We start from the raw sequence: 25,785 nt of genomic DNA, 5'->3' as shown, positions 1-25,785 counted from the left end.
AGTTGAAGTGTAGCTACCTATGATAAAAATTACAGAACTCTCATACTCCTGTATGTATAGTACTTCCTGCGGAAACTCAGGCGAGCGAGCGCTCCTCCGGCCGTCATGACTACATTTTACCGCGGCACCATTGAGAGCGTCCTCTCCAGCTGTATTGCTGTTTGGGGTGGTTGCTGCACTGACTACAACATGAAGGCCCTGCAGCGCATAGTGAACACGGCTGGTAAGATTATTGGTGCTTCACTCCCCTCTTTGAAAGACATTATTTTGAAAGACTACATTTTGAGCGATTTGCAGTGCCACACAATATAAGCTTAGCTTCTTCAGATTTCTGAAACTGAATGGATCTGAAAATAGATTTAAGAACGCTGAGGATAACGGGTTAATAACTGAATACCGTTTTTTTCCGTGTATAGTGCGCAAAATTTAACGAATTTATTGTCCTAAAATCTGGGGTGCGCATTATACATGGGTACAAAAAATTTTAAACTTTTTTTTTTATTTTTATTTTTTTTAGAAAACAAAACCAACAACAGGACTGACCGACAAAGTCGTGGAACAAAAAGACAGGGTGACATTACCAAAGACAGGAACAGAAAGCAAACAGACATCATGACAGTAACACATGCAATGATCCGACGGTGAGCGAGGGGCAGACAGGACTTAAATACAAAACACGTTACAACGATTGAGGTGACACAGGAAGAGAGGGGCGATGCGAACAGAAACTATGGCAACCTAGACACATAGCAAAACTGGGGACGAGACGTGACAAATGTCCCTCGAAATGAAACTTGAAATCACCAAGTTTTGGTTTCCAAGGGTGTTTTTATTCCTCTTCAACGTCTCTCCCATACAGAGCCGCCTTTTTCACATCCGCACGCCTCTTTCCCGTGCGCGCACGGAGCGCGGTGGTGCGTTTATGGGCAGTCGGAGAAATCAACGCCAACAAAAAAAATTACATCCAGCCTAGTTATGACCATACCAAAGACTATAAAAATGGGGCCCATTGCCTCCCTATGATCATTGGGACTTAAAAAAAAAAATTTTCATAAAAAAAAATTCATAAAAATTGGGTGCGTATTATACATGGGTACAGGCTTTTTTTCCAGCATCAGCATGCCATTTTTAGGGTGCGTATTATACATGGGGGCGCACTATACACGGAAAAAAACGGTATAGCATGTGATTGATCCACAGTAAAGATTTGGGAGAAGGCTACAAATGCTGAGTACCTAATCTGGGTTCACTTATGAGCAGAGTTGATTATTTCCTAGTGTTTGTCAAAAATTCTTCAGAGCCGATCATCTCAAGCCTTTACACTGTTTTCTGGATTCTCATAAATATTTGACTTTTAAGCAGTGACGTGCGGTGAAGGTCAGATTTTTACAATTATGAGCGAAACAGAGTGCCAGTATTTGAGTAGCGTGACTTTAAAAACCTTATCTTTTATATTTAACTTGATGTTTGAAGATCTTTCAAATGGTATTGGTAATTAACCAATCAATTAATTATTATTTATAATTACGGTTTTTTCCATGTATAATGCGCAAAATTTAACTAACATGCATTATACATGGGTACAAAAAAAAAAATATATATATATATGATTTTGATGCGCTTTCTTCTCTGGTGTTCACTTCAAACACGCTCCATACGAACACAATGCTCTCGTATCAGACCCTTGCTCGATCACCTGCTCGTTTGCTGTCACAATGTACCCTACACAAATCCGAAACATTTCTTGGCTATTGAGTTTGCTAGCGCATGCGCAGTGATACTGACCGGCAGAATAACATCCGGTTGTTCCCAAAGATTATCTTTTTTCTGAAATAATTTTACATTTACGGACTTAAGTAGGAGTCAAAATTTGGGTGCGTATTATACATGGGTACAAGTTTTCCAGCATCAACATGCCATTTTTAGGGTGCGTATTATACATGGGGGCGCATTATACATAGAAAAAAACAGTAGTTTATTATTGGTAATGGTAAGATTCTTTTCATAAAAACAAAGAAAATCGCAGTTTTTACTATGAAACTATAGACATTATCGGTTTGAAAAAACAGACCATTGAACTGAACTTTCTGAAAATAATTTTATTTAGTTTTTTTTTGCCTCCCCTGACTGCACGCCCATGCTCAAAAGATACTCTTTATGTATCTTTTGTTGATTTTCATAAAGCTTGCGCAGTTTCTTTTCTTGTCCTTTGCTGAGTTCCTTCCCTTCAGCATCATGCGTGGGAAAACCCTGCGGACAGAGGAAGAAATGACATGACGAGAACTGTACAAAGTACGTGATTATTATATAGAATTAATTGGTTCAAATGGCTCATAAAAAGGTCAGGAACATCGACTTTTCCATTCGAACGATTGGAGATTGGCTATTTAGATGTGCTGACTCACCAGCCTCACATATTATTGGTAAAATCGTCAGACATGGGCAAGATATTCCTTGCTTTTCATTGCGGGGTTCACAGGCATAAAGGATTATAGATAATGCTTGCATTTTGCTGATATTTCTTTTTTTTTTCAAGTGACAGTTGTAATTTGAAAACCTGTGTAACATGTTACCATTTCATCAAATTTGGAATATTTGTCTGTGTCTGCAAGGAACATCTCAAATGGAGGAATCTTCATTTTAGCAAGTTTAGCCATCTGAAACACAAAAGCCATGAACAAACAAATCAGGAAACATTACAGTTTGATTAATCACAATATTTTCACGAGCCGAAGAGGTCGAAACAAACCTCTTGTTCTTCTTTCTTCCTGGCAGCCTCCTCTTTTTTCTTCTGCTTCTCTTCCTCCATCTATGAACAAAATAGTTCACACTTAAGTATTGTATTCATATACTGTATATTCAAAATCGAATGGAAGAAACGCCTGGGTAATCTAAGTTCCCTGCTCTTTCTTTTGTATTAAACTTGTACTACTTTACTTACTTACATTATTATGAGGCGACACATACATATCAAATTTGAGAAAACACTGTCACTAGCAAAGAAGCCTTTGTTCTCACTCACACTTTGCAATGTACATGGTACCACTGCCTCTCTTTACCTTGATCTTTTCATTCCGTTCCTTCAATAAAATCTCCTTGTCCACCAGTTTCACCACAGTTGGTAGTCCTGCAACACAGTCACATTGCATAACTACATCATGAATAAAGTCTATTAATAATACTGAATTTGGGCTTAGTAGCTGTTGTATTTACAAAAGTAAAAACTTGTGGGTAATAGTTTGACAAGCACAAATATTATACACAGCGCTCCTCCTACTTTGCTTCTCTTAAGACAGGAATGCCGAACCGGTCGACAGCACTTGACCCGCGGTCACCAGTCAGCTAGCAGAGTAGTTGAGTTGTTAGTATTTTTTGTCTAGTCTAACTTCAAGCTCGTTTGTTTGATATGCAATGCGGCACTGGGATTGGCAAAGACAGGGAAACTTGAGGAGCAGGAGCGGCATTTTAAAACTGTACACGAGAACTACGAAAGTGACATTTGTGCTCTTAACGCGCAACCTAAGTGCATCCTGACTCCCTAGTTCAGTAGGTCATCATTTCCTTTTTACAAATTCACCTATATTGTATCTGATTTATTTTCTGTTTTGCTCATGTTTAAGCCTGTAACACCGGCGCACAAGATGGAGCATCGGCATTTGATGTCGCCATCCATGCTCGGTATTTCCCCATCTTAGTCAGTCTGCGCAGGCATTTTTTCAACGCTGTCCGATGGTGATGAGGGCTGATGGCACGAGCACTGTTATATGTTGTTCAACATGGTATCCATGTTTTTATGCATGCGGCCATGAGCCTACGTGTGGGTAAGCAAGTGCGCGTGCATGTGCATGATTACGCGTGTACGCGTGTATGCGTGCATACACGTGCGTTGAGTCAATTATGGGAGACTGACTGCATGAAAAGTGGATCTTTGGTCAAAAATGGTTGGTCACCCCTGTCCTAAAAAAACTTATTTAAAAGACACTTCAGGATTTTTCTTCTCCTTTTGCTAACAATTCAACTGTGCTATTTCATCCATCCTGTCGTGGTATCGTGTTTTGTGGGTTGTTTTGTCTTGTCCTGTCCTTCGTATTATCACTTCCTGTTTTATTTTGTATATCTCATTTCAGTTCGTGGGTGTGTGTATTTAGCCTGCGTTTTCCCCTTGTCTTGTGCCAGTGCGTCTTGCTTGTCATGATCACTAGCGATCCTGGAGTCACAGATATTCCCCGAGAAAGCCTAGATAGTAGAGACTTTTTGCCCAAGCTCTGTGTTTTGTTCGTTAGATTTTTGCCTTCGTATTTCCCTCAATTTGAGGAGTTATTTGTTTGCTGTTCTCAGCCTTTTTTCCCTTGTGTTGAGGCGCTTTTGTTTTTCCCTTTTTCCCTCATCTTGAGGCGCTTTTTATTCCTGGTGCTGCCTTCCGTGGAGGAAATAAAATTCCTTTGTTTGAACTCTGCATTCGAGTCCTTTCCCTGCTCCGAGCCTGACAGTACGCACTGGCCAGACATGGACTCGGCCGAGTCGGAGCATCTGGCCGCCACAGTCCGCTCCCAGGCATCGCAGCTCCCCCGTCATCAGAAGCAGGTAGATGCCCTGGGAGTTGGCGTTCAAGAGATCAGGAAGACACAGGAGGACTTCAGAGCGGCGGTGGCCGCCCAGGTGGGAACACTGAGCTGGCAACTGCAAGACGTTCTCACGCTTCCGACCGCGGGACCAGCGGCAACGCCCAGTTCCCCAGCTGCTTACCCGGTGGATCGTCCGGCTCCCGCTCCCATGACGATGGGGATCAGACTGGCTCCCCCTGAACGATACGCTGGTGAACCCGGGCGCAGCAAAGCTTTCATAACAGAGTGTCAGATGTATTTCGAGCAGTCCCCAGGATACTTCCCCACCGAACGCTCTCGGAGTACTTGATCTCATACCTGACGGGAAGGGCCCGAGCGTGGGCGACTGCAGAATGGGCCAGGGATTCCGCTACCTGTCATTCCCTCTCCGCTTTCATCGAGGCCCTGCGCACGGCGTTTGATACGGTCTCCCTGGACCAAGAGAAGGCGCGTGAGCTGGGCCAGCTGACCCAGGGTCGGGAGTCGGTCGGCGACTACGCGATCTGCTTCCGCACTCTGGCCGCGGAATGCGGGTGGAACTTGACAGCCCTGTATGATGCCTTTCTCAAGGGTCTTTTCGGACCCATCCAGAACCAACTCATTCCCCTCGATCTTCCCGCTGACCTTAACGCTCTCATCGCGCTGGCTATCCGCACGGACAACCGGTTGCATGACTGGAGGAAGCAGCGCACAAGCCGGAGCGCAACCGCCTTCTTCCCCGGTTCAGGGGTGAGGTCGCCACTCCTCGAGACGCACCGACAAAGACCGAACACGGCACTGCTACCGCCTGCGACGGAACTCCTGCAGCGGAGGAAAGGCAGTGCCGACGCCAGGAAGGCAGGTGCTATTACTGCAGGGCGCAAGGACATCTCTTCCTCTCCTGGCCGGTAAGGAAGAATCGGACGATAAGCACCTTCACCGTTGTCCAGCAGAAAGGTCGGGCCCTGCCCATCGGCATCCTTACCTGTCTAGGAAAGGTCACCAAACTTGGTGTGCTAATTGACTCCGGGGCAGACGAGAGTTTGATTGACTGGGCCTTTGCTCGGAGATTAGGGGTAGAACCGAAACGCTAGACACGACCGTGAAGGCCAAGGCGCTCAATGGTCAAGCGCTCTTTGACATATCCCATGTAACTGAACCCATCTCGCTGTCTTTCTGTAATCATCACGAGAAAGTAAGACTGCACGTAGTATCCTCCCCCATGAATCCGCTTATCCTCGGGTATTCGTGGCTAAAACGCCTCAACCCAACCATGAACTGGGAGTCCGGGGAAATAAGGGGGTGGGGACCCCATTCAGGGCTCGAAACTAACGATTGCCCGATTGCCCGGGGCAAGTAGCGATGGCAGACGGGCAAGTAGAATTTTTTCCTCACTTGCCTGAACTTGCCCTGCCATAATACCATGTTTTCAAGCTGTAAAAAGACGATTTTGTGCATAATTTCTCGCAACATCTGCCGCTTCTGGTCCGACATTTTGTTTTCTAGGGAGCGGTTAGTTTCTCGTGTAAGTCTGCAATACATTGATAACGGCAAAGCGCTTCGTAATTAAATGCATGCTCCCTTACCCGTCCCTGGCTCTTCTGCGCCTGCGCACCAGCAGAGCTTGTTTCCCGTTGGCGGATACGAAGGCATATGAAGGCAAAACTTATAGTGTTGTCTTTTTTATTGCAAAAATGTGTCGAGCAAGTAAAAATCCACTCCAAAAAAATTCGGGCAAGTAAAATTTTGTTTCGGGCAAGTAAAATTTTCTCTAACTTGCCCGAGGGCAACTTGGGCAAAAAATAAGCTTCGAGCCCTGCCATTGCCAAGTGTCATGTATTGAACCTAATCCCCTGATCAGGCCTACACGTGGTTCTCACCCAGACTCTGTCCCTCCTGTCCCTGACCCCGAAACCCCGGATCTGACCTGTGTCCCCGTATGTTTCCATCACCTCGCGGAGGTATTTAGCAAAATCAAGGCTAGCTCTCTACCACTCCACCGTCCTTACGACTGCGCCATAGAGCTCTTGCCCGGCGCTACAATACCAAAGGGGAGACTTTATTCCCTTTCGGGACCCGAAAGGCAGGCGTTAAATGATTATATTGACGCGTCAGTTAAGGCGGGATTGATCAGACCCTCGTCATCCCCTGTGAACCCGGGTTTTTCTTCGTGGGCAAAAAGGACGGTACCTTACGCCCCTGCATAGACTACAGTCCACCTAATCAGATCACGATTAAGAACCAATATCCCCTTCCACTCATGTCGGCCGTATTCAACCAATTGCAGCAAGCTCGGGTATTCACCAAGCTAGATTTACGCAACGCGTACCACCTCGTGCGCATTCGGGAGGGCGATGAATGGAAGACGGGATTTAACATTCCCAGAGGACACTTTGAGTACCTAGTAATGCCCTTTAGCCTCACCAATGCACCCGCTTTTTTCCAGGCCATGATTAACAATGTACTGAGAGACTTTTTGGATTGTTTTGTGTAAGTGTACTTGGACGACATTCTGATCTATTCCCCAGACATGGAGACTCATGAGTCCCATGTTAAGTCGGTCTTGCAACGCCTCCTGGATCATCAACTGTACGGAACAGCCGAAAAAAGATAGTTTCATGCCAAGACTATATCATTCCTTGGTTTCATCATAGCCCCCGGTAAGGTAGAGATGAACCCGGCAAACGTAAGCGCGGTGACACAATGGCCTAGACCCGATGGTCGAAGAAAGTGCAGCAATTCCTTGGCTTTGCTAACTTTTACAGACTATTCATCCGAGGCTTCAGCGCCACAGCGGCTCAACTGCATATTCTGACTTCCCCAACAGTGCCGTTCTATTGGACGGGGAAGGCGGAAGCCGCCTTTCGGGAGTTGAAGAAGCGATTCAGCTCCGTCCCAACCCTCACACTGCCTGACCCATCTCGGCAGTTCGTGGTGGAGGTAGACGCCTCCAGTCAGGGAATCGGCGCCGTCTTATGTCAACGGTCCCAGGCAGACAACATGCTCCATCTGTGCCCATTCCTGTCCCGACGGCTGACACCCGCTGAACAGAACTATGACGTAGGGGATTGAGAATTGTTGGCGGTAAAACAGGCCCTTGAAGAATGGAGACACTGGCTGGAGGGAGCCCAACAACCCTTCTTGGTGTGGACGGACCACAAGAACCTGCAGTACATCAAGAACACTAAACGCCTGAATTCACACCAGGCTCGTTGGTCCCTTTTCTTTAACCGATTTAATTTCACCTTGTCTTAAAGACCGGGGGACAAAAACATCAAGCCCGATGCGCTGTCACGCATCTACAGTCCGGATCCGGTGGCCAAGGAGCCCGAACCCATTCTCCCCCCCTCACTGTGTGGTGGGGGCCGTAACCTGGCCCATAGAGGACCTAGTGAAGCAGGCCCACGGCGCCTGTCATCCAGGCGTGCGAAGAACCCTGTACGTCATACAGCAGCGATTCTGGTGGCCCTCCATGGGGGCCGACGTCAAGGAATACATGGTAGCCTGCTCCATCTGTGCGCGGAATAAGAATACCCCTGGCGCCCGTGTGGGTTTGCTGCAACCTCTCCCCATTCCCTCTCGACCGTGTCCAAGGGGAAGACGACGATACTCACCGTGGTGCCCCGGTTCTCTAAGATGGCCCACTTCATTGCCCTGCCCAAGTTACCCTCAGCTAAGCGAACGGCCGAAGTCCTCATGGCACACGTTTTTAGAGTACACGGATTCCCGCGGGACGTCGTGTCGGATAGGGGCCCCCAATTTGTGTCTAGGTTCTGGAAGGAGTTTTGCAAACTCAGGGGCCACCGTGAGCCTCACTTCGGGCTATCACCCGGAGGCAAACGGCCAGGCGGAGCGCATTAACCAGTGGCTGGAAACAGGCCTCCGCTGCCTAGTGGCCCAGAACCCCTCCACGTGGAGTAAAAACTTGACCTGGGTGAAATACGCCCATAACTCCCTCCCTACCACGGCTACTGGGATGTCCCCCTTCATGTGCGTATTTGGCTATCAGCCCCCGGTCTTCCCTGATAATGAGCCAGAGGTGTCCATTACCTCGGCACGCGCCGTGGTGCGACGCTGTCGTCACATCTGGGCGGCAGCGCGAGCCACGCTGGTCCGCCAGGGCGACAGAGTAAAGAGGATGGCCGACCGGAGGCGACGGCCGGCGCCCGCCTACCAGCGGGGTTAACGGGTCTGGCTGTCCGCCCGTGACCTTCCCCTCCAGGTGGGCTCCAGGAAGCTGGCCCCGCAAAATTCCCCATTTCCAAAGTCGTGAGTCCAGCCGCTGTACGACTTCGCCTGCCCCAGTCCCTTGCCGTGCATCCCACCCTCTACGTCGGGAAGATTAAGCCAGTCAGGGCGAGTGGAATGGTGCCGGCTCCCGCGCCGCCTCCGTGGACTGTGGGGGGTGGGCCTGCGTACAATGTCAAGGAGCTGCTGGACGTGCGCAGGAAGGGAAGGGGCTGGCAGTTCCTGGTCGACTGGGAGGGTTATGGGCCAGAAGAGCGGCAATGGGTGCCGCAAAGTTACATCTTGGATCCCGGTCTGCTGGATGACTGGTGTTTTGTGGGTTTTTTGTCTCGTCCTGTCCTTCGTATTATCACTTCCTGTTTTATTTTGTATATCTCATTTCAGTTCATGGGTCCTTCCTCTGTACGTCAGTCCACTTGACCTCCCTGTTTCCCAACTACGTACACCTGTGTCGTCCGCCCTGATTGTCTGCACCTGTGACCTCCCCCTCCCGTGTGTGTATTTAGCCTGCGTTTTCCCCTTGTCTTGTGCCAGTGCGTCTTGCTTGTCATGATCACTATCGATCCCGTAGTCCCAGATATTCCCCGAGAAAGCCTAGATAGTAGAGACTTTTTGCCCAAGCTCTGTGTTTCGTTCGTTAGATTTTTGCCTTCGTATTTCCCTCAGTTTCAGGCGTTTTTTGTTTGCTGTTCTCAGCCTTTTTTCCCTCGTGCTGAGGCGCTTTTATTTTTGCCTTTTTCCCTCATCTTGAGGCGCTTTTTGTTCCTGGTGCTGCCTTCCGTGGAGGAAATAAAACTCCTTTGTTTGAACTCTGCATTAGAGTCCTCTCCCTGCTCCGAGCCTGACAACATACCTCCCTCCCTCAGGAGAGAGCGAGAGCAAGAGAGCAAGAGAGCGATATAGATATACTACAGTCGCATACAGTACTGTATTGTCAATTCATATCCACACAACTAAATGGCACACAATTACTTACAATTATATAAAACAAGATGTTATGTTACCTTCATGATCTTCGAGTCGGACACCCAGCTCCGGTAATGTAACATCACGGACATCGTCACAAAGCACCAGCAACTCCATGACTGGTAGAAAAATATATATAAAAACAAATACTTGCACTGCTAGTGGAAAAAACAAAACAAAACTTTGCTAACACTTGAAATGTTACAAGTCAAATCAAAGCAGAGCAGAAATCTACAGGTCTTACCCTTCTGCTGTCTGGCAATTGTTCGTACTTGCTCTCGGAAAGTAGACAGAACTGAAAGGTAAGGCATCACTGTGCTCTCCAGCTAAAAAAGACAACATAAAAACTATTAATAATTATATTAAAACAGTCACATAAAAGTTTGTCTTAACAAATCTTATACCGTTTTTTTTCTTGTATAATGCGCAAAATTTAACGAATTAATTGTCCTAAAATCTGGGGTGCGCATTATACATGGGTACAAAATTTTTTAAATTTTTTAATCTTTTTAATTTTTTATTTTATTTTTTTATTTTATTTTTTTAAGAAAGTCATGGTACAACAAAACCAACAACAGGACTGACCGACAAAGACGTGGATCAAAAAAACAGGGTGACATTACCAAAGACAGGAACAGAAACCAAACAGACATCATGACATCATCCGACGGTGAGCGAGGGGCAGACAGGACTTAAATACAAAACATTACATTGATTGAGGTGACACAGGAAGAGAGGGGCGACGCGAACAGAAACTATGGCAACCTAGACACATAGCAAAACTGGGGACGAGACATGACAAATCTCCTTCGAAATAAACCTCGAAATCACCTTTCTTCTTGTTTGTTGTCAATCGCGCATCGCATTCAGCCATCCTGCCCAACACACTTAGTCAGTAAAATTCATAATTGACGACACATCGTTTGATGCAATGGTGCTATCCTTGATAGTGTGTTATTGTCAAATATTGTTTGTTTTTTAATCTCCATCGCGGACCAGACGTCATACGGAGGCAGTATGACTGCGCATGCGCACTATGGATCCGATGCGCAGAACGGATGCGCAAGACACGTCAGCTATATAAAGAGCGAGAATTGTTTTCTTCCTATTAGTTTCAATTCACAGTTTCAATCAGCAAATAACAAAATGCGTATTATAGGTTATGTTTTATTTCACAACACTTTGCCTTGTTCCTTTCGTCTCTGCTGTTCACTTCAAACACGCTCCATACGACCGCAATGCTCTCGTATCAGACGCTTGCTCGATCACCTGCTCGTTTGCTGTCACAATGTACCCTACACAAATCCGAAACATTTGTTGCGGCTCCGAGTCACGACGAGGGGCAAGTTTTGGTTTCCAAGGGTGTTTTTATTCCTCTTCAACGTCTCTCCCATACAAAGCCGCCTTTTTCACGTCCGCACGCCTTTTTCAAATGTGCGCACTGAGCGCGGTGGTGCCTTTACGGGCAGTCGGAGAAATCAACGCCAACAAAATAAATTACATCCAGCCTAGTTAAGACCATACCAAAGACTATAAAAATGGGACCCATTGCCTCCCTGCGTGTGTGACGATCATTGGGACTTAAAAAAAAAAAAAAAAGTTTTTTTTAAAAATTAAAAGAAATTGGGTACAGGTTTTTTTCCAGCATCAACATGCCATTTTTAGGGTGCGTATTATACATGGGGGCGCATTATACACGGAAAAAAACTGTATTTATAATTTTATATATAAATTCTACTTATGCTATCGCAAAATAAGTGGTATCCGGCAAATATTAGAAATGACTAGTGATAGAAAAATGGGTCTGTCTTACGTCAACACTCTGTTCTTGTCCTCCAACTGGGAAACCAATGGGCTCTGAACCTTCAATTGCACCAAATATCTAGAAGACATCAATAACTTTTTTTTACGAGAAGCTCTGACAATACACAGACCAAATAAAGCTTTCACATTGTTATAATTTGAAAGTAGTTAATCAGGACGCATCAGAGGGCTTTTTTGTTTTTCTTTTCTCACCTTGAGCATTTTGGTGAGATACATGGCAATACTTTCCATCAGCATGCGGTTGGGTCTCATCTTAGCACCTTTTTTGCTGGCGATGTAGCTGTTGCTCTGATTAACCAGCTGCCTCATCTCCTCCATGGCTGTGCGGGTGTCAATGTTGTCACACAGAGCCACATGGATGGCAGCCTTCTTGTCGTAAAAACTAGAGGACACAGATGATATCCCTACCTATTAGGCATTACATTGCCAGACTTGAGGAAATAACTTCTGACATACTTTGTTACTAATAATACATGTTACTAATGATCTAATAAAAAACAGTACAGTTATCATTTTTAGTCCCAAAACAATTATAAGGCCCAAGATGTACTTTTATTGTAACCAAAACAGAGGGTTCTGGAGGGGTTCTGCTGTGCATGAGGGGATACCAAGAAGGGCCGGGCTGGCTGTGCATTTGGGATAAAATATACATAAGTGATGCTTTTACACTGGTGGAGAGAGTGAGGTGGTGGCCAAATCTTAGCCTATTGAAATTATTAGGTTTTTTTGGCCTTTAAATATTTGTGTAGCTCTATGCAGAGAAAATACATAAAAATGATTAAAATTTACATTACAGCTGAGCTTTTGTTTTTTATTTAACAATTTTGCTTTTACTTCATAATCTCCTAAATTTGTAGAAGGGTGGAGCAGACAACAACAGAACCACATTTCTGTCCATTTATTTGTAACTTTTTATTATGACGACTGACCAGAGAAGATATCAACTCAATATGGGACGCCGCATTTCTTTTCTCTTACCTTTTGTTAAGTGCCACCTCTGCTACATCCCACTTTTCAAACTGCCCTGTGATGTCAGTAGGTGCACGCAGAATGTCCTTCACATTCAAGAAAAACTCCTGTTCACAAAAGGAAAGAAAATAACACAACATATTATGAAATTATTTAGGATAAGCAGATTTTTTTGAGAGAGAGATCTATTTGGCCAGTATCACATACATTCAGGAACTTCTCATACTGGACAACTAACTCCATAGTGTTGGGGGAGTAATCCAAGGTATCTTTCCACGAATGCATCAAGAAAGCAAGACGGAGCTGGCGGGCTGCAATAACAAACAGGAACACAGACTTATTATTTCAAATGTGAAAAGAAAAAGACAAATTACGTGTTAAAACAGACATTTGATGTGTGGATTTGCCTACTTTTAAAAAAGGAACGCTTCACAGGAGCTTTACTATCAAATACTACTTTATAAAATTGACATCTTTGAGCCGCACAAAATTATTTCCCTTTAGATCTAATAATGACCTGTTCTGGCATCATCTTCTTCTCTTGGGAATTGATGTATAGTTTGTGTTGCCAATCTTTTGGCCATTGACTGGCACACAGAAAGGCAGCTTTGACGTTTGGTCAATGAGCATACAGTACGCAATTAGGAATTTCAATTCTAAATGAAAAGGTTGGGTGCGTTAATGTAACTTTTAAAAATTCTAATGCGGTCAAATTAGGGTCTCAAAATCTAGTTTCAATTGGCTTAATGTACTATTTTATTCACGTTCATTTATATAGCTACAAAATACCCCAGTTTTTGTGTTGTTTTTCGTTACCATAGTGACCATATTAAAGGGTTGTTTTCCTGGTGATGGGATGCCAATCTGCCAAAGTTATAGACTTTTATGAATCGGTCTGTGGTGGAAATAAGTGGGGACGACAGCTGTACAGTACATCTTGGCTTCAAGTGTCCTCACAAATTATGGCTGCCTCTAACAAATCCAAGCATATAAAAGTTTTATCTTGCATGACATTGGTGTTTACACAAAGTTTCTGGTCCATAAATACAAATTGGCCATTTCCTTTACTGTGTAAAACCAGGAACAAATCAAGTGTGATTGGTGTTGTAAACCCCTTTCACTCAAATTCATTGCGCACAACATTTTTTTTTTTTATGCTCAGTCAGTTAGGAGTACAAGGGAAAAAAAGATAACTAAAAAAACCTGTATTTTTTGCCAAGGCTTCCTTAATGGTAATAAAATTCTTCAAAGATTTGGACATCTTGCATCCTGCAATTGTCAGGTGACCAGTGTGCAAGAAGTAACGGACCCAATGATCGTTCTCAAAGAAAGCCTACGAAGAACAAAAGCACAAAACATAGTTGGTCTTGGTAATGATCAGAAGCTCCCAATGTTTCACATAACATTAATGATAAACATTTTTTTTGTTACTTTTGTACCTCAGACTGAGCCAGCTCATTGTCATGATGGGGGAATCTGAGATCAAACCCACCACCGTGAATATCCATCGACTCCCCCAAGATGGAGCCGGCCATGGCCGAGCACTCAATATGCCAGCCAGGCCTTCCCTATTAACACATTAAAAAAATATATCTAATGTTTTTCAAACTTTTCGCAATTGTACATAAAGGTCTCTTAAACGGGAAGCAAAAAGGAAACTCATCTTACTTTTCCCCAAGGAGAGTCCCATGAAGGTTCTCCGGGCTTAGATGCCTTCCACAAGGCAAAATCATTGGGTGATTTTTTCTCACTTAACTGGTCGGCAGAAATGCTGAGGTCACCTGAAGAAGAAAAGAAAAACCACACAAAACTATAGTGTCTATGGGTGGTACTTTTAAGTTTGGAAAGTAGGCATTTTAGGATTGAACATGGTGCCCCAAAAATATATAAACACGCTAGCTCATGGTTATCATTGTTATCATTCCAAACATGGTATCATGTACCTTCTCCCTCTTGTAAAGCCTTCTGATCTCCAACTGCCTCTGGCACAAGTTTGGCATACGAGTGTTTTGGACAGGCATCGAACTTTGCAGTGTTAAAGTAAACAGAGCTATTTGATTCATACCTGAAAACATTTTACTCATTAGCATTTATACTGAAATGATAAATAATGTGTTACATTCTACTTTACCCATAGCCATTTGTGACAATCTTCTTCACAAACTCCACAATTTCTGGTACATATTCACTGACACGGGTAAGGACATCAGGAGGAAGAACCTAGAAAACAAAGATAATCTTGGGACAAGTGCAGTCTTCACTCACAGATTTAAATGAGCTTCTTTAAATTTTTGAAAATACTTTGGAGATGTTTTATTTTGCTCCCTATCATCTTTGTGAATGTGATGCAGTCCAAAATCTGGGTGCATCCGAGTTTAGCGCTGGTGCAACCAAGAAAAAAACATTAGGTGCATCAGTGCAACCTGTGCTAAAAGTTCATCCGGAGCCCTATTCATCACAGCAGATATAGTAACTTTTGTGACAAGCCTAAATACATTGATAATCATATTAAGCCAAATACAGAGTACAAAACACAGATGTTGCCATTTTTTTTATTAGCTTTCCAATATCTATTTTATTTTTAAAGCAGACATTGATCCAATACCACCATTTCTCTTTGGTAACCAACAAGAGAGATGCTCATTGAATAGTTTATGACACTGTTGTTACCTTTCATATTAAACTGCACCATGCTACTTACATTCAAGGCGTCCATGTCTTTATGGTACTCTCCCTCCCAAAATTTAGGCAGAATAGCAAAGATTGAGTTGTCTGTGACTTCACTTCCAAACTGACCGTCCAGCCAGTCAGACAGCATGTCCTTGGAATTTGCCAACAGTGCCTAGACGAAAGACATTTTATAATAGCAGTGTATTTTAATGTTAAACAAATTGCTAGAATACTGAAACTATATATTAAAAGATAAAGCCAAAATGTAAACACAGTTATTTGTCCAATTAGTAAATATAAAATAAAACAAAGTTGTTGCCTTGTGAAGGAAATACATTTGTGGTTGTAATTAAGGTTAAGTCTTACCTGGGCCAGAGGTTGCACGATGTCATCTGCAGCTTTACTCTCCAATGCTGCCTGCAGAGGCTGCAGAGCACTGGTAATGGCCGCATCAAGCCTTTCAAGCATCTGTTTTTTATCTGCGTCAGTAGTTGAGGCTAAGCGAGCCTTAAAGGGCTGAGGATAACAAGTAAGCAAGTTCAAATCACAGAGCCACTGATAACCTATTATAAAGTTTTATGGTACTTGTTTGGACACACAAACTTAGGGCTGACAATGACATCAAAGTTTATTTTTGTAACTTCTCACCACTCGGGCAGTCATCACATCCTTCAGTATTTGAGCAGCTTGTGGTTGCTTCTCCTTGTACTGGTCCATTAGGTAGTTCTGACGTGCCCTTTTAATTATCTGACAGACAAATAGTTACAAATCAGTTTCTCGATCGACCGCTTAAAACATCAAGTATAATAAGCATCGCAGTGCCTTAATTTCCCTCAGTGGAAAAATAAAATCTCTTTTAAAATGGTAAAAACCACTAATCAAGGCTCTGTGGTCATCTCAAGGTCTGTTCATCAAGTGTTGGTTAATATTCTTTAAGTTAGCATTACAACGTTGAGGAATCTATGAGTCATGAACAAGAGGAATATCCTCTGTGTAAGAATAGCAACAGAAAGTTTTGAACATCTGACTGGTGAGTCAATTTACCGTTTTTTTCCATGTATAATGCGCAAAATTTAACTAATTTATTGTCCTAAAATCTGGGGTGCGCATTATACATGGGTACAAAAAAAAAAAAAATCTTTTTTTTTTTTTTTTAATCCGGATATGATACGGAGGCCGCCATTACAGATGCGCTTTCTTCTCTGCTGTTCACTTCAAACACGCTCCATACGAACACAATGCTCTCGTATCAGACGCTTGCTCGATCACCTGCTCGTTTGCTGTCACAATGTACCCTACACAAATCCGAAACATTTCTTCGCTATCAAGTTTGCTACCGCATGCGCAGTGATACTGACCGGCAGAATAACATCCGGTTGTTCCCAAAGATGATCTTTTTTCTGAAATAATTTTACGTTTACGGTCTTAAGTAGGAGTCAAAATTTAGGTGCGTATTATACATGGGTACAGGCTTTTTTCCAGCATCAACATGCCATTTTTAGGGTGCGTATTATACATGGGGGCGCATTATACATGGAAAAAAACGGTATATATTTTAAACCAGTACTACTATCAGTACGCGAGTCAGTGGAAGTTCTAGCATGAATGTGCGAGACACGCCTTTGGTTACACGTGCGGTTTTCTTTATGATTCCGAGCTGCGTGTTTCCTACTTATGAGTCAGAGGCCAGATGTTCTTCAATCACGAGTGACCTCAGGTAGGTTTTTAATCAACGCACAAGTACTCTGCTTGAACAAGTTAAAAGATTCCACAAGGAGGCACAATTTAGTGTCCCTCCTTGTTTGCCATTCTCTGAGTGTGAGCAGTATAATACCCAACTTTGAGCATACTCGTTTGATTCCAGTTATTGCATTTACAAATGGCTACTTTATAGCTCGTACATACTTTGTCATCGATGTCTGTGATGTTCATGCAGTAAAAAACATCATACTTGAAGTAGTCCTTCAGTACTCTTCGCAGAATATCAAAAGAGATGTATGATCTGGAAAGACATCCGGAATGAGAACTTATTTGTACTTTAGTGTGGTGGCGACAGGTGGAATGCTTTTCACTGTGTCCCGTTTACCTGGCATGTCCCATGTGGGAGGCATCGTACACTGTTGGACCACAGCTGTACCATGTGACCTTGTTTCCATTCTGAGGAACAAAGCGTTCCTGAAATAGTTCACAGAAAGCAAGTTAATAGCTGCAGATTACATGTTTTGTTGGAAACACTTCCTGGACACTTATTTTCGAGGGCCATTAGAGCTGCATGTGTCGATAGCATTGGTATTTACAAGCCTATGTGACCTATGTGAAAATGTCACTCAAAACATTAACTGTAAAGTATTTTCAAGATGGCAACATGTAGTAATTCCATTTCTTCACTCTTAACAAACAAATCGAAAATCAAATATGTTGTGTTCAAATGGTAATGATCCATTTTCTTTGTTCTTTCTACACAATGAATTATGACACAATGACAACTACGTAAGAAAAGCAGGCCTTTTATAGAAGTCATTTTACGAACCGGACTAATGTGCACGGTCAGTCTGTCTTGATGTTTGCATTTAATTTAAGCATTTATTTAACTGAGGTTCATAGAGCTTCAATTTTGGGAAGTTTTTTCAACACCAAAAACAATCATACATTTTATTTAATAAATATCTTCACTACCTTTGCTCTGGTGAGACTATTATAGAGTCGGAGTTGGGGAATATCTGTTCCAGCTGGTGGAGACCACTGAGGCTGTACCCTCTTTCCTTTCCCTGAAATAAGATTGTCAAATGTATTAAACAGGGCCAAAACATACTTCATTTGGCGAACGTCAATACATTACATGCAACCATTGGACCTTCTACAAACAAGGATACTAGATGAATTGGGTCCACATTTAGTTATAAGGCAATCCATGAAAGCACAAGTCCCACCCCTCTATTGGACCACAATATCCAAGTGTCCATGCATTACAAGATACAATTTGGTAGGTCACTAATTTTTTTTTCCACAAATGCGATTTCACATTTTGATCGCACGCTCTCGTGTATTTGTAACATATTTGTAACATGATCCATCCAATTTGGAAGGTCACTAATTCTTTTTCCACAAATGTGACTTCACATATTGATCACTTGCTCTTGTGTATGCATATTTGTAACATGATTCATAACATCCATCACATGACTGCTCATAATCTCTCCTAGTGACTGATAATGACTACTCAAAGCAGTTGGTCCTGCTGTCACACTGGCCTGCGCAGCAACAAAACTACTTTCACGGCAAAACTAATATTAGAGCATCTATTTTTTTTTCCACGTCTGTCCATTTTGAAAACATGTAGCATATGCAAGCACGTGTCAGACTAACAGCAAGTGTTAGCGCTAGTGTTTATATTGGGGGCGACTAACCACTTTCCCTGCCTGAGGACGTCAATGTCCTAGTTGGTTCCACAGTCTAGCCTGCTGAGGTCTTCAACTGTCTACTCACTGCTGCTGTCTGGGCTCAGGTCTTGCTGGAGGCATGTTATGTGTCTGTACCAACGCAGAGCGTGGACATGTTGTGGGTCTGGGGGCCTGTGGAGAAGCTTAAGTGCCTGCTGGTCAGCCTGAGAAGGGCTGAAACCAGCCAGGTAGCTGCGAGTTGTTAGGTAGTCATTCAGTGCTGCTGCCAGTGCAGCATCCTCTTTTATTTGGAGCAAGAAGCCATACTCAAAGGCTGCAAAATAGAAAGAAAGCAAATAGTTGCAGATAAGACTAGGCTGCACCAGCCTGAAACAATCAGTAACAGGTTTCCCCCCGGGCAGCTGCGATTAGCTTCACCAGCGAAAGGACAGAGCAAGGAAGGAAATGAGCAAAAAGCTCATGAAACATTTGCAGCAACTCACACTCCAGTTTGTCATCTATTGTATTTTGATTTCGTCTTTGATAATGCCGTGCATGACTCTTGCCAAGTGTCATTTTCTCCTCGTTTTAGTGCATAAATGACAGAATGCACCACTGAATGTGATGCACCTTTCATCTTACAGAAATGAAAAGTTTAAAAAAGAAACATAGAAAAGCAATGCTTTCTGAGGTATCAGAGCAATCGCAATATTCTGATTTGGCTATAAACTCTTGATGTAAAAAGTTAAAGTTCTAATGTTTTTGTGATATACAAAATGAGACCAAGAGCTTGGTCATGCATTGACAGAAACATCATTATCTACAAAAATTATGTCATAGTTATGAATATGATCAATCTTAAACCATGGGTGTATTAATCCATTAACAGATAAAAACAAATGAAAGATGACCAATTATTTGGATCCTTTGGAGGAAAAAAAGAACGGGAAATTTCTGCTCTATTTTGTAAACTAAAAGTGAAACCGAACGTTTTCCTTTAAGCATCCTCCAATGACTAAGAATGAAAATGAAGCAAAGTCAAAACGAAACCAAAAATATCCTACTGACTACGTAAAACCCCGTACAGAAAATACTGTTACATTTTAATCAATTCGTGCGCACGACCATAACCATAACTCATTTTAAATTCAACTCGAAGATTTAAATCGAATTGTAGTAGTCTAACTACAAGACATATATTGGAAAACGGGTGACAGCTTAATAAAAAAAAAAAGAAAAAGCCTTTGTGCAGTATTTCCTGTACACTATGACTTCATAAATTAAAATATTACATCAGACACAAAGTTTAAAAAAAAAAAAAAAAATACACACAGACCAGGTATCTGAAATTTTATCCATGTGGTCAGAACATGTCAAGGTTAAAAATTGCAATGTAGTGTCATTTCTAAGTTAATTAATTTCGTGTTACATTGTTTAAACACCCGATTAGTTACAGATACGCTTCCAAAGTTTATGAATCCATACTTGCAAATTGTCTATTTCATCACATAAAATGAGAAACCTTAAGAATAAGAATAATGATGATGATAATAATAACAATAAAAATCATTGTGCACATTATTCCAAAGTACCAAATGGCCAGGTTTTTCCAGCGAGCGCAGCAACGACTGTCACGCAGCTAAGCATGCCCACATTTTACAATCAGAAAGCTAGGCTACGTGTTATATGAGTGACAGTTCAACGACATTTTAAAACCAGACTACGAGAAGATAAATTAGGAAAAATTACCTTGTTCTCCTGTGATCGACATTTCCACGGCGCGAAGCTACTGGGTGCTGATGCAACAATAGTGTGCGAAGCAGGACTCAGGAAGAAATGGGGCTTTTAAATACTCATGGTCGGAACTAATGCACTCCAAGTCACTTGAACAGCGGGAATAAAAAATATGTAGGACCACTACTCCGGAAGTTTGACTTGCAAGCGGAAACGCCTGTGTTTACAATATTCTCAGCTATATTCTATATGCAATATTCTCAAAATAATGGCGTGTAGAACACCAATTAAATGTAAAGTGTAGATTTTCAGTTTGCGCTACAAAATGTCTCTCTTCAAGGGCCACATTGATAAATTGACTCGGGTTTACGAGCGTTATACAGAGTATGTTAGAAGGAACCCAACTGCAACGGCACAGGTGGAGAGCATAGTTCGGACTATTTCTTACCTAATCGCAGGTGAGTGACTTCCCAGAATATTTAAGGCGCTTAAAACGGCCATGAGAAACACAATTAGTAATAATAATACGGCGGTTCACATGAAGGAACCATCTTTAAACACTGATTCTTTTTTGCAGGAAGATTTGCAGATTCCCATGAACTATCTGAACTTGGTAAGAAAAAAATAGTCTATGCACAGTCGCTTACTGAGTTAACAGAAAGATACATCTCTGTGACATCTGGCTATGTTTCTTAATGCTCCATACATTGATTACTAGTTAGCCAGGTTAGTTACTAGGGAACTAGAAAGATAATACATTTTATTTATTACACATCCCAATGCTGTAATAAGTGTGAAATAAATATATAAATAAACAAACTCAGATCAAATCCCAACAAGAAATCTAGAAAGGACTCAAACGTATGGTACAACAAACAAATCACCGTTCTAATACAAATACTCGAATTTGATTTCTGTACAGACAGAATGATTGCTTCCATTTACAGTAGCTATGGTGTGAACGTGAGTGTGATTTTTTTTCTGTCGTTATAATAAGTACCATGCGATGGAATGGAGATCAATCCAGGTTGTACTCTGTCTTTTGCTCCAAGCTGGGATAGATGCCAAATGCCTGAACTGGATAACTAGTGTACAGAAAAGTTGGACGGATGGATAAATATGATTCCACTACACATAAATCCCCTCAGCATGTATTTAGTATGCCCTGGCTATTGAATCGATTGCAACTGGAGTGTTTTTTTTTCGGTCTTTTGTGGATTTACATTTAACAATTTTCACAGTCTTGGACTGAAAACTGAAAGTCCAAATAAAGTTTTAAACTTTTACTGGGGTCACAGATGGCTATTTTGTTTAAAGTGAGTAAGTTAGTAAATTAAAAGAGTTTCTGAACCACACCTACATCAATGACCTTCAAATAGAATTACCATCCTGAATGAGACAGAATAAAACTGAAAGCATGTCAAAAGGAAACTGAAAGAATCAAGACTGATGCAACATTTGGAAAGGGGATTATAAAAAACTGTTTCTTTAAAATCACCCAAACTATGAATCGGGAAAGTGTTAATGGTTGCCCAAAATACACAATTCAGAATCTGCACTTCACACAACATGTTTCTGGAATGTGGAAGGAAACCCCTGTGCGTTGTGATAAGAATTTCATTTGTTGAGTGACCAAACTTCTTAAATCATCATTGAAATGAATAGAAATTGCATTGGAACACAAACTTCGAAAAAGCATCAAAGGTGTTGATCTTTTTTTTTTAATTGTCTCTTTTAAAGTCGAATAGTGGACTTTTCACACAAGAGAATTATTTAAGAACTAGTAAAGTAATATGTAAAAGTGCTGCTATATTATTCAGACTGAATCACATATTCCCATATTGCAAGTGGAATTTTATTTAATTCATGAATAGAATTTCATTTTATATAAGAGGTCATGCTTAGAATTTCTTTTAGGTTTTAATATATGCATACCTGCAGAATAGAATTCTATTCTTTTTTGTAATTGAAATCATGTTCAGTATGTGTCCAGAATCAGCAAAATGGGCCGTGTTGTTACTGTTCAACAGAGATACTATAAAAGTATAAATCATCTCGAAGGAAACCCAACAGTTTCCTGTCTTCAACCAATATGACTAAACATGAAAGTGAAACCTAGTCAGAAGGAAACAGAAAGAAAAGACGTGATGCAATGGATGCTAGGAATGTCAAATTCTCTTTGACTTCATTACAAGTTCTTACGGCAACACATACTTATAAATAGTCTCTTTCAATTAGCAAATTAAAATTAAAATATTCTGCTGTGTTGTGTCATAGCATCATGCCACAGTAGGAATAGAATAGAGTGTTAGTCATCTAAAATGTTGTATATGCTTGGAAAGAAACCTAAAAATGGGTTCTTCTTTTTAACTGTAGATATACTGAGGAAGATGTCCTTATTTCCCCCAACTCACAATTTGCCACAATAGGGTTAGGATTGAAATGTGCAAATGTTTATGGGATTCATTGTGTGACTTTGTGTGTTTTTCAGTGTATTCTGCTTCCAATCTCCTGGTGCTTTTCAATGACAGCATTCTGCGCAGAGGCCTGAAATGTGCCTTAACTGTGGTGAGCACTCTTAAAGGGATAGTCCAGTTTTTTCACCTTGTAAACTCAATTGAGATATTCTTTGATCAGGAAAAGGAAAACAGTTGTACAGCGAGTTGTTTGTTTGTTAGTTATGTATTTAATTGAAATCTCTAAGGGTTCATTTGACACACATTTCTCTTGAAGTCCACCTACTGTACTTCCTCTACTGCCTATCTGAAAAGAAGGTGCTTTAAGCGGACACACTTGGCTGAACGGTCGGCCTCCAGTGGTTCCAATCTTTCCAAATCCAACGTTTACATTTCGACAGGCCGAATTCTGATGGTTGTTCAAGCGCCATCAAAGATGAATTTTGTTTGGAGAGACTCTTTAGATCCCAAAACATCCGCTGGAACGATGCCCAGGAGTGTTTGACTATCGAAAACAGGATCAATTATTCTACTTTTCATAATCCTTACACAAGTCAAGTGGATTATGTGCACATGTAGAAAAAAATCTGTTTGTGTCATAGCCATCATTTTCAAATTTGTTTTCTGTTGTCCAGTCCATCTCACAACAGAGAATACTCACCTGGCTTTCTGTGTTGGAGTATGTGGAGGTGTTCCTGGAGATGGGTGCCCAAAAGGTGTGCGGTGAAGTTGGCTGCTGGCTCGTCATCGGACTCATTCAAATTTTCAAGTAAATTACTTTTAATCAAATTTTGAGTCATGTCAACATGGCAGTTTTTACATTAATGGCTGCGTGATGAGTTGCTGCTCCTCATCGGACTGAATTCTCCTCTCCCATTAATCCCAAAGGGCAGTTTTTCGCCTTGTGCTTCTTTTGCGGTACAAATCGGGCATCCAGACTTCACCGCCGATTATCCCCCTTGACAGAGGTGCAGAGCTAGGTGACAAAGGTAAGTTGATGTCAACTCTGCTCTTTTGTGCTTGACACTTTGACGACATTTATAACCCCCACACCCCCTTGAAAAATATGGTAACATGCATCTGTCACACTTGAATACAAGCCAATAGGAGGTGACCCAGCGAGATGTCAAAGACAGTTCCTTTTGTGCACAGATGATGGAAGTGTGGAGCAGCAAGACAACGGCTGCTTTGTGGGCCAGAGGACAGGCCGTGTCATCAGATCACTGGGCAGCGGTGAGCAGTGTTGAAACTTCAAAGACAAAATTGTGTGTCATAAACAGCAAGTAGTTTGCGACATGAAGACAAAGTTAGTTTAGTTTAGTCAGTGTCAAAATTCTTCTCGACAGAGGACCATATATCAATTTTTGTGTAGTAGCATCAGAGGTTGTTGCTTGGTGCTCACTATTTTCCCAACCTGTTGACCTTACTGGCAGTAGCAATTAAGAAGTGCGATGAAAAAGGGGAAACACTAAAACGCTACAGGGCTGGCAACATGTGTCATACTTCATTATGTGATTGTTTAGTTGATTTTTATAATTTGCTTTATAATTAGATTTACATTTGCATGAAATGAAAAGAACATTTGAATGAGAAGAAGAAATCAGATTCTTTCTGCATCCGTTAAGACGTAATACTGTATGTAGGGGACAATGGAAAGGCAATTTTCCGTCACCTCAGAGGCTGAATGCGGGGACTCCGTTACCTTGCTCGTCCACGTCACCACTGTCTTCATCAATCCCAAAGAGGCTGATTGTCGTTTCCTTTCCCATCGAAAGCCAACTTGATAAATACATGTTCGACATGCACATGCTCCATTAGTGGATTCCTAAGCGATTATCCGCGTCTGTAGTGGGAACTGCTCTTGTCCGTTGAAATCATTCTGAGGCTAATTTTCCACTTTGATACTTTTTTGTGATGTGGTAGCTCCCTCCGCACAGCCTCTGCAGTGGGGAGCAGCAGCCAGTGAGAAAAAGAGAAGTCGCAACTTGAAGGAAGAGAAGTTCCACAGCAAACCAACACCCTTGAGGCTACAGGAGACCGTCGCTGAAACTGTGTACATCAGTCGACCTCTTGTGCACTGTATCCTTCCCACCGTTGTAATTTGGTTTTGATTTTTTTTCGGGTGGGGGGGGCTGCTTGGGGGTTCTCTGTTTGGTGTGCAACACAAATATACAGTGCAGTATGAGTTGGTGGCATATGGCGCCTAGGCATTGAGTTTGACAGCCAAAACTTTAATTGTCCTTAGTAGATGAGTACGAATGACCATCTGTCCAAATTGAGTGCCTGACGACCAGTCGGTGATGATAGGCTTCAGCTCATTCGTGCTGCTATTGAGAAGAAGCGCTATAGAAAATTATTTCCCATCATTCCGTTTACCTGCTTATTCCCTAACCTGAGCATTAATTGTGTTGACCACTTGGTGGCAACAAAATGAAAGCCCACTTGTAAAAAGAATGAAATATTTGTTTGTCACAACAGTAAAAATGTGGAATGCAGAAATGATGACGTCAGTGTGCTGGCCTTATATCTTTACAATTGCTGTTAAATCCAGATTAACAGTGAAGATGCGCTAAATTTTGGAGAAAAAAATGTCTTATCCTTGTGTAATTTGGGGTCCTTCAAAAAAAAAAAAAGATAGTGGGGTCCTTCACTGAAGATTTGATACATTTGGACAAAAAGGACACCAAAGCTCATCATTTAGTACACATTTGATTGTCTTATTGACGCTCTAATTAGACGGTTCCCCTTAACGTGCACTTTTTGACTGCAGTGCTCAGCCTTGGACTCTGTGGAAAGCAGTCCTGGAAGCCATGGCTTGTCTCTGCAGGTCTGGAGCTTTCCAGGTTTGTAAAATGATGCACTCTGGTGTTATTTTTAGAGCTGGTGTCAGGTATGATGATCTGAGGTTGATTTGGGAACAAAGAGGCATGTATAGAGTAAACAGATTTTACATAC

General features: G+C 42.1%; 2 protein-coding genes and 1 long non-coding RNA gene across 5 annotated transcripts; 1 reads left to right on the top strand and 2 right to left on the bottom strand.

Moving 5' to 3' along the window:
- Window positions 1-2,079: 2,079 nt before the first annotated feature.
- Window positions 2,080-20,547, bottom strand: LOC133152423 (cysteine--tRNA ligase, cytoplasmic-like). 2 transcript variants are annotated; one of them, XM_061275999.1, is made up of 23 exons: window positions 20,390-20,524; window positions 18,747-18,974; window positions 17,937-18,028; window positions 17,347-17,435; window positions 17,166-17,262; window positions 15,909-16,007; window positions 15,627-15,776; window positions 15,292-15,432; window positions 14,722-14,810; window positions 14,534-14,655; window positions 14,259-14,371; window positions 14,030-14,158; window positions 13,794-13,923; window positions 12,798-12,901; window positions 12,600-12,697; window positions 11,814-12,003; window positions 11,611-11,679; window positions 10,042-10,123; window positions 9,836-9,916; window positions 3,060-3,127; window positions 2,750-2,809; window positions 2,574-2,657; window positions 2,080-2,250 (listed from the first exon to the last, which is right to left on the bottom strand). In XM_061275999.1, exons 1-23 carry the CDS (start codon window positions 20,409-20,411, stop codon window positions 2,104-2,106), a joined length of 2,484 nt encoding a protein of 827 aa, XP_061131983.1. In that variant the 5' UTR covers window positions 20,412-20,524; the 3' UTR covers window positions 2,080-2,103. The 2 variants fall into 2 exon arrangements, with proteins under 2 accessions (XP_061131983.1, XP_061131984.1); XM_061276000.1 differs by lacking the exon at window positions 18,747-18,974 and having other exon boundaries at window positions 20,390-20,547.
- LOC133152424 (peroxisomal membrane protein PEX16-like) lies at window positions 20,536-25,751 on the top strand. 2 transcript variants are annotated; one of them, XM_061276003.1, is made up of 8 exons: window positions 20,536-20,832; window positions 20,952-20,987; window positions 22,866-22,942; window positions 23,511-23,599; window positions 23,719-23,819; window positions 23,983-24,063; window positions 24,754-24,909; window positions 25,601-25,751. In XM_061276003.1, the coding sequence occupies exons 1-8, from the start codon at window positions 20,700-20,702 to the stop codon at window positions 25,684-25,686; spliced, it is 759 nt and encodes a 252-aa protein (XP_061131987.1). In that variant the 5' UTR covers window positions 20,536-20,699; the 3' UTR covers window positions 25,687-25,751. The 2 variants fall into 2 exon arrangements, with proteins under 2 accessions (XP_061131987.1, XP_061131985.1); XM_061276001.1 differs by having other exon boundaries at window positions 20,538-20,832; window positions 23,466-23,599.
- Window positions 23,593-24,759, bottom strand: LOC133152425 (uncharacterized). The gene is made up of 2 exons (XR_009714129.1): window positions 24,533-24,759; window positions 23,593-24,079 (listed from the first exon to the last, which is right to left on the bottom strand). It is a non-coding gene; the product is annotated as an uncharacterized LOC133152425 (long non-coding RNA).
- Window positions 25,752-25,785: the final 34 nt, after the last annotated feature.

This window comes from Syngnathus typhle, linkage group LG4 (genome assembly GCF_033458585.1).
Source record: "Syngnathus typhle isolate RoL2023-S1 ecotype Sweden linkage group LG4, RoL_Styp_1.0, whole genome shotgun sequence".
In the NCBI taxonomy this organism is placed as follows: Eukaryota; Metazoa; Chordata; class Actinopteri; order Syngnathiformes; family Syngnathidae; genus Syngnathus; species Syngnathus typhle.
Note: the sequence above shows the minus strand (reverse complement) of the source record. Positions and strands in the feature narration are given on the sequence as shown.

What these genes read in the sequence shown, in the direction of transcription:
- LOC133152423 (XM_061275999.1), bottom strand. Translation starts at nt 20,411, where the DNA reads ATGTCGATCACAGGAGAACAAG. An exon ending in TCACAGACATCGATGACAAA is followed by an intron (nt 16,008 to 17,165) that starts GTATGTACGAGC and finishes TTTGTCTGTCAG; the next exon opens with ATAATTAAAAGGGCACGTCA. An exon ending in GGAAGAAAGAAGAACAAGAG is followed by an intron (nt 2,658 to 2,749) that starts GTTTGTTTCGAC and finishes TTTGTGTTTCAG; the next exon opens with ATGGCTAAACTTGCTAAAAT.
- LOC133152424 (XM_061276001.1), top strand. Translation starts at nt 20,700, where the DNA reads ATGTCTCTCTTCAAGGGCCACATTGATAAATTGACTCGGGTTTACGAG. An exon ending in CCATGAACTATCTGAACTTG is followed by an intron (nt 20,988 to 22,865) that starts GTAAGAAAAAAA and finishes TGTGTTTTTCAG; the next exon opens with TGTATTCTGCTTCCAATCTC. An exon ending in CATCAGATCACTGGGCAGCG is followed by an intron (nt 24,064 to 24,753) that starts GTGAGCAGTGTT and finishes GTGATGTGGTAG; the next exon opens with CTCCCTCCGCACAGCCTCTG.